Source organism: Impatiens glandulifera, chromosome 1, assembly GCF_907164915.1.
Source record: "Impatiens glandulifera chromosome 1, dImpGla2.1, whole genome shotgun sequence".
Lineage (NCBI taxonomy): Eukaryota > Viridiplantae > Streptophyta > Magnoliopsida > Ericales > Balsaminaceae > Impatiens > Impatiens glandulifera.
The window spans coordinates 98,545,672-98,554,356 of record NC_061862.1 but is presented as its reverse complement, the minus strand read 5'-3'; the positions used below and the strand labels follow the sequence as shown (position 1 = coordinate 98,554,356).

Sequence of the window (8,685 nt, the reverse complement as noted above, 5' to 3'; positions counted from 1 at the left end):
AGGAAGGTTTTACAAAGTTTCAACATGAATATACTTTTTTTTAAGCAAAAACGAAAGGATATATGATCTTGATTGTATGTCTTTACGTGGATGATTTAATTTATACCGAAAACTGTGAAAGTATGATGTTGAGATTCAAAAATTCTATGAAAATAGAGTTTGACATGACTGATTTAGAAGAGATGAGGAACTTCCTTGATATTGAAATTATACAATGAAAAGATGGAATTTTTGTTAGCCAAATAAAGTACATACAAAATATACACTTAACAGATTTAATATGACTCAATACAATCCAGTTCTTAACCCAATTGTATTAGGTACTAAGCTCAAAAACACAAGTGATGGAGTCAAGGTTGATGGAACTTATTACAAACAACTTGTAGTATGTCTTATGTATTTAAGTACTACAAGACTAGATATTATGTTTGTAGTAAGTCTTATTAGCAGGTTTATGGATTGTCCAAATAATTCTCACTTAACTGCAGCTAAAAAATCTTGAGATATTTGAAAGTAACATTTAAGTTTGGGTTATTTTATAAAAAGGAAAGAAACAAGCAATTGATTTCCTATACCGACAGAAGCTGAATTTATTTCAACTGCAGCATGTGCATGTCAATCTGTCTGGCTAAAAAGAACTCTTGAGGAAACAAAGCATAACCACTCTAGTTGTATCAAAATATTTTGTGACAATAGCTTCACAATTATACTGTCAAAGAATCTAGTGATGCATGGAAGAGGTAAACACATTGATTGTGAGGTTTAACTTTCTTCGAGAATTGGTAAAGAGTAATGCTGTTTCTTTGGAACATTGTAAATCAAACTACGACCAAGTTGCTGACATTATGACAAAACCACTAAAGTTGGATATTTAGTAGCAGATTTAATTATTTACTTATTTATCTCATTAGTTGTTAATGACTACTTATATATAACCCTTTGTTTTCTTCTAATAAATTATTACATCATTCTATCCTTTCTATTACTATTAGGGGATTGATCCCAAATCAAATCCTAACTCGTTGCTAATTTCATTGAGTTTGTCATTCTTGAGTAGAGGCTCAAGAACAACAAACTCAAAGTCCAATTCGAAACTATAAAAGTTGGGTATTTATGATTCACAAACAAATCTAGCAAGTTAATTCAATGGTAAGCCCCTAAATCATAAACTGAAACTACCACTAATATCGATTTCAACAAAGAGATAGGTAATAAACACAATTCAGCCATTCTTCAAGACAAACTTCAATTCAGTCGCGATCTTCTCAACAACCAAGTCTTCAGCGAAGAAATCGGGATAGTTGTGGCTCTCCTTTGACCATTTGCTTAGGACCGTATGGATCTTGAGCTTCGCGCAGACATTTCGCCTCCGACCTTGTCCAATTTGGTGGAGAGAATTGATAGCCTCACATTTGCCAAAAAGGTCAAGTGCCGGGATTCCTTCTGTTTTATTATTGCGGAAGAAAGCATGGAGAAGAAGGAGGCCACACTAGCAATCCGCGTGCCTCCCTCATCTAATTGTCTTCATCTCTTTAAGTACTGCCGGCCCTATTCTAGGATAAAAAAAAATGTAAAAAAAGAATTTGGTTGTTAAAATTTTATTTTAAGAAAATTGTTTTTATTGAGATTTAAATTTATAACTAAATAAACATTCTTATTTTTCATTCTAAATCACTATAATACACACTTTTATATTAAAAAATAAAAAATTTAATTAAAAACCCAATTCTTTAACTAAATTGGCTGTCCGGGATATGCTATTAAGCTGGCATAACCCGTTGGCTTATTAAGTTTACCTTAGGCGGTCCTGTCTTTAGATTGACCCCTGAACCGTGCAAACTGACGTTGACTCCTAGTCCTAGTTGACTTAGTGATCTAAGTGTTTCGAATTTGACGCTCCACATCTTTCGTAATAGCTCTCCATATTAAAATTATAAATGAATTTTTTAACTATATTTATTATATGAATATTATTATCACTTTAAATAATGTAATATTTTTTTAAAACTATAATATACATATTATTATGAGGACTATTTGTACAATTTTATATATTAAACACACCATATATAAGATGATTTTATAGTTGTGCATTGCGTGAATTATGTTAGTTTTAAACTAAAAGCAAAAGTAGAGTTTTTTCATATTATAAAATAAGTTTTTCAAATAGATATGCAAAAAATAAAATAAAGATCCCATTATTAAAGAACATTTTTCAATTAAAGCTTTCCCTTTCCCATTGACATCAACAACTTTTTTGCCTCCCACTTTTCCTTTTCAGCTGTCATCGCTGAAAAGCTACACTCTTCGTCATCGCTGTCATCGCTGTCATCGCTGTCATCGCTGTCATCGCTGTCATCGCTGTCATCGCTGTCATAGTTGTCATAGCTGTCATCGCTGTCATCGCTATCATCACTATCATCGAAGTCAGAATAATCTTCTTCCTCGAAGCCATCATGTTCGACATCTTCCATATTACACTCATTGTAGTCTTCATATATCTTTTTCCTCTCATTCTTGAGAGAACTGAGATAATGAACATCATTTTCTTCCACCTTTTGTTCCTTCTTGAGATAATTGATTGGGTTATTGTTACTTAAGGATGCCATTGGAGGTAGATACTACAAAGAGCTTTAAGATTTGAATTTGTATATTGTTTTATCTTACTTTCGCCTCCTTTATATAGATAATTAAGTATGCTATTAATTGGTTATATTTATTTTGGAAAAAATATTCATTTATGAATAAATATTTATTATCCATTTACAGAACTTAATATAGACCATATAAATATTTTAGACCGTTGTAAACATTACCGTTCTAAAATATTTAGACCGTTGTAAATATTACCGTTGTAAATATTTTAGACCGTTGTAAATATTACCACGTTGTAAATCAGCTGAAATCCCTGTTACCAAATTAACTCTCACAGGGTAAAAATGTAATATATCCATGTGAAGGGCATAGGAGGAATTTGGTAACAAAGATCAATAGCTTCACATCACAAAATATATTAATTATATGAATATTGAGCAAATTTTTTTTTAATTTATTAAAAATAATATCACATTTCATTTTAGTATTAGTAATCCTGAAAATCTTTTGTCACGGAGAAATTTGAGATTCGAGAAAATTTCAACCACAGTTTGCTTGTTAATTTTTTTTGATAAAATATTACTTAAAAGATTTACAAAAATTGTATTTTGACATTCTAAACTTAATTATAATAATAATTAAATTTTATGATCAATTTTAAATATTTTTTTGAATTTAAAATAATCAAATCACAATTTAATTATAAAAAATATGTATATTAAATTAATAATTAATATAAAAGATTATTTATTTAATAAAAGAGTAGTTAATTGATTTTAATTTAAAATTAATAAAACATTTTTTATACGTATATAAACGTATATTTGACCATAGATATTTTTGAGTTCGATGTTGGGTGATACTCAGGAAAGAAATTTCGCACTATATCATCTGTATCTCTTAAAGAACGGTCTCTACTTTATAAAATCTTATTTATAATTTTTTTTATTATGTTTTATTTAGCCAATTATTCTTCAACTCCTAAACATGCACAAGTTTTTCTTGCATTTAAAATTATAGAGTAATATTAAAATGCTAGTACATACTATTGATGTCCATGATTATCGAGGAAAGTACCTGAAAATACCAGTTTAAGACATTATAATTTAAAAATAAATCCAAACAGGCACTTATCAATATATATATATTTATTTTTTTGAAAATATTCAAAAAAATTATTTTGAAATAGATTTTTTTTTCACATTTTAGAAACTGGTTCGATGCTTCTAATTTAAAAAAGAAAATATTTTTTAAATTAAAATTTCAAACAAACATGCCCTAGGATTGAACCTCTCGGTCGAGGTTGTCGATCTTTCAGTCGCATGCGTTGGACTCTCGGTCGAGTTAGAGAGATCCTCGGTCGATGCTAGAATCCTTGGTCGAGGCTAGGATTCCTCGGTCGGGTGTAAGGGAGTTCTAGGTCGCGTGCGCTGATTTCTCGATCAAATGAGGAAAATCCTCAGTCGGATGCCATGAACACCAACTACAGGTTTGGTGTTTTTTATTGGAGCCTCCATTCTTCAATTTAAATGGTCGGGGAACTTTGTCTGACCTCAAGGATCGTTTATAAGATCATCCCAATGCATCATTCTATCATGATGATGTCATATTTGATTCGAATTGTTATAACGGATGCGATAACAATGATAATAATAATAGTAAAAGACAGAATGAAAGCGACACCCGATTTAACGTGGTATCCAGCAAAAGTGATGACTAATCCACGGGCAGAGCCACTGAAAAATATTCCACTATAATCGTTAACACGGATTACAGATACTCAATAGTTTAAGAGAAAACTAACACCCAAGCCCTTTACTTATAGGGCCAGGTGACATTTTTCTTGCTCACTTCCTATGTGGGACAAACACCCAAAAAGAATATTTTAGGCAAAGAAACCAACAAATCTCCACCTTGACTTGAATATTTTCCTAGATAGCCAGATGCACCAGATGTACTTTAAATACCAGATGTGCCAAATGCATTATACTGAATGCCCAGATAAACAAAACAGATGCATTACACTAAATGCCCAGATGTGACATGCTCTGCCTCAGGCATTGCCCATTCAAGGGCAATCAACAACTTCTAACATTGAGCAAGTTCAAACAGTGTTGAAACTTGCTCTGCGGAACCGGCTTAGTAAACATATCAGCTGGATTGTCTGCAGTCCCCACTTTGTTTACCTTGATCCTCTTCTCACTTCTCAGAAAATGGTACCTCACATCAATGTGTTTTGTTCTTTCATGGTAAACTTGATCCTTGGTTAAGCATATTGCACTCAAACTGTCGCAGTACACTGAAGCCTGATCGTGGTGTAAACCCAAGTCACTAACCAATCTTTTCAACCAGATTCCCTCCTTAGCAGCTTCTGTCAAAGCCATATATTCTGCCTCTGTAGTAGACAAAGTTACTGTCGGCTGCAGAGTAGCCTTCCAACTCACAACAGAACCACCAAGCGTGAATACATAACCGGTCATCGATCTTCTACTGTCTACATCTCTAGCATAGTCAGAATCTGAGTAACCAGATACTAGACACTGACTATCACCACCATAACTGAGACCAATATCAGATGTACCCCTGAGATAGCGGAAAATCCTCTTCACTGCTTGCTAGTGTTCCTTACCAGGGTCTCCCATGAACCTACTGACAACACTAACAACATGTCCAAGATCCGGTCTAGTGCAGACCATAGCATACATCAAGCTTCCCACTGCACTAGCATAAGGAACATGTGACATGTATTCCTTCTCCTGAGATGATTTAGGTGCAAATACTACAGACAAATGGGCATTTGAAGCACTAGGAGTATCAATGGGCTTAGCAGTAGCCATTCCAAACCTCGATAGAACTTTCTGAATATATCCCTTCTGTGACAAGACTAGCTTCTTATGACTTTTATCTCTGTAGATCTCTATTCCCAGAATTTTCTTAGCAGCACCTAAATCCTTCATTTCGAATTCTATACTGAGTAGTCCCTTCAACTTTTGAATGTCAGACTTCTTCTCAGCAGCTAGCAACATATCATCTACATACAATACCAAATAGATGAAGGAACCATCTTTGAGCTTGTTGTAGTAGACACAATTGTCATACGAACTCCTTGAATAGCCAATCTTAAACATGTAGCTAACGAACCGCTTATACCACTGCCTCGGAGACTGTTTCAGTCCATATAAGGACTTCTTCAACTTGCAAACATATTCCTCTTTTCCAGGTTCTTGAAAACCATCTGGCTGAATCATGTATATCTCTTCTTCCAACTCTCCATGTAAGAAAGTTGTCTTCACGTCTAGCTGTTCGAGTTCGAGGTCCTGATGTGCAACTATAGCAAGTAGCACCCTGATGGAAGTATGTCTGACTACTGGTGAGAATATCTCATTATAGTCCACTCCCTCTTTCTGACTGAACCCTCTAAAAACTAACATAGCTTTATACTTGACCCTCTCATCTAGTGACAACCCTTCCTTCTTCTTGAACAACCATTTACAAGTGACAACCTTTCTCCCTGGTGGTCTTCTAGCTAATTCCCAAGTCTGATTCTTTTGAAGTGACGCCATCTCATCTCCCATGGAAGTAATCCATTGGACAGACTCAGTACCCGTAACAGATTCCTTGTAGGTGGATGTCTCATGAAGATCCACTTCTTCTACAACCTGTAAAGCATAGGCAACCATGTCCTCATAGCCATACATTATAGGAGGTACACCAAAATTAGCTCTTCTAGGACGATTAAGAGCTAGATTTTGATGTTCTATAGATGATGATGGAGCAACTAAAAAATCTGCCGCTGAAAGTGGTTGAGAAAAACTCTCCTCTGCTTCACAACTAGCCTCAATCTTTTCCTGCTCTAACTGTTTCTCGACACCACAATCTACCAGAATGGTGAACTTCACAGTTGGGTTAAGCATGGAATTTTCATCAAAAACAACATTCCTACTCAGAATAACCCTCCTCTCAGAAGGGGACCAGATCCTATATCCTTTCACACCATTCCCATAGCCTACAAATACTCCCTTCTTTTCTCTTGGCTCCAACTTCCCCTCATTGACATGATAGTAGACCGTGCAACCAAAAGTTCTCAAAATATAGTAATCAGCAAGCTTCCCAGACCACAGTTCATAAGGAGTTTTCAGATTTATACATGTGGGAGGTCCACAATTAATCAGATAGCATGTTGTGTTAACTGCTTCAGCCCAAAACATTCTTGTTAACCCAGCATTTGAGAGCATACACCGAGCTCTCTCCAGTAGTGTCTGATTCATACGTTCTGCTACACCATTCTGTTGAGGTGTATTCCTAACAATATGATGTCTGGAAATCCCCTCAGTCTTGCAAAACTCATTAAACTCAGACCAACAGAATTCTAAACCATTATCAGTTCGTAACCTCTTGACCTTCTTCCCAGTTTGATTCTCCACTAATGCCTTCCACTTCTTGAATTTCTTGAAAGCATTACTCTTATGCTTCATTATGAATATTCAGGTCATCCTTGAATATTCATCAATCAACGAAAGAAAATACCTGTGACCCCCAAAGACTCTACACGTGACGGCCCCCAACAATCAGAGTGGATGTAATCAAGTGTGCCTTTTGTTCTATGAATCGCTTTGGGGAACTTGCTGCGATGTAGTTTCCCAAAAACACAATGTTCAAAAAACCCAAGATCCTTTATCTTATGCCCACACAAAAATCATCTTTAGCCAGAATTTGCATCCCCCTCTCACTCATATGCCCAAGCCTCATGTGCCAAAACTTCTTCATGTCTCCTTGGTCAATCTCGGAGGAAGCAACATCATCAGAATCATATATCGTAGTACCTTGTAGAAAATACAAAGTGCCCCGCTTCACACCTTTCAGAATCACACCTGAATCCTTGTAAACATGTAAGGCTCCACTTTCACCTTTGAAACTAAACCCCTTCTTGTCAAAAAGACTTAGAGATATTAGATTCTTCGTCATGTGTGGAACATGTCTAACTTCGTTTAGTGTACGAAATTTTCCATCATGAGTCCTAATATTGATCGAGCCCATCCCAACCACCTTGCAGGTAGAGCTATTGTCCATAGAAATATTTCCACCATCCATCTGCTCATAGGTTGAAAACCATTCCCTCCTAGGACAAATATGGTAAGATGCTCCAGAATCCAGAACCCACACATCAGTGTAATGTGTGTGACCATCAGCAACTAAGGCAATATCCTCTTCGGAGTTTGTACCATCTTCAGTAACTGCAACAGTACATGGTGCCTTCTCATGTTGACTTTGTCTCTTCTATGGACATTCATTCTTCCAATGTCCCTTTTCCTTACAATAATTGCACACATCTGTTGGTTTCGAACCCCTATTGACTGGTTTCTTGGGGAACTTCTTTTTCCCCGGTTTGCCATATCCCTGATGGTTGTTTGCAACTAGCCCAACAACCTGACTATCCGAAACAGTGCTACTACAGCTATGTCACAATTCTCTACTATGAAGGGTAGATCTAACTTCTTCTAGAGCCAATGAATCTTTACCACTAATAAAAGACTCCCTAAAGTTTTCATATGATATTGGTAAAGAAACTAACAAAATCAAGGCAGCATCCTCATCATCTATCTTAATATCAATATTACGCAGATCTAATAATATTGCATTTAATTGATCTAGATGGTCTCTAAGAGGTGTACCTTCCTGCATACGCAGACTGAATAGACGTTGCTTCAAAAGCAACTTGTTGGTTAAGCTCTTCTTCATGTATAAAGTCTCCAGCTTAGACCACAAACCAGCAGCGGTTTCCTCCTCAGCCACCTCAGTAATGATATCGTCTGCCAGAGCCAAGAGCAATGTTGAGTGTGCCTTTTCTTCCAAAGACTCCATATCAGCAGGTGGTGGGACATGTGCAGGCTTCATCAAGGGAGCCCATAGGCCGTGTTGTTTCAATAATGCCTAGACCTTGATCTGCCACAGACTGAAACTATTCCTCCCAGTAAACTTGTCGTCTTTCAAACTTTTACCTCCAACCATCGTTCTTGCCTGAGCATATCTGAACAACCCTGCGCTGATACCAATTTGTTATATCGGATGCGAGAATAATGATAACGTGGT

General features: G+C 35.9%; 1 protein-coding gene across 1 annotated transcript; it reads right to left on the bottom strand.

The window, feature by feature from the left end:
• Positions 1-2,219: 2,219 nt before the first annotated feature.
• On the bottom strand, positions 2,220-2,609 carry LOC124937982 (phosphopantothenoylcysteine decarboxylase subunit VHS3-like). Its single transcript, XM_047478332.1, has one exon. The coding sequence runs from the start codon at positions 2,607-2,609 to the stop codon at positions 2,220-2,222; it is 390 nt and encodes a 129-aa protein (XP_047334288.1).
• Positions 2,610-8,685: the final 6,076 nt, after the last annotated feature.

Excerpts from the sequence above, each read along its gene's own strand:
- LOC124937982 (XM_047478332.1), bottom strand. The coding sequence starts at position 2,609 with ATGGCATCCTTAAGTAACAATAACCCAATCAATTATCTCAAGAAGGAA.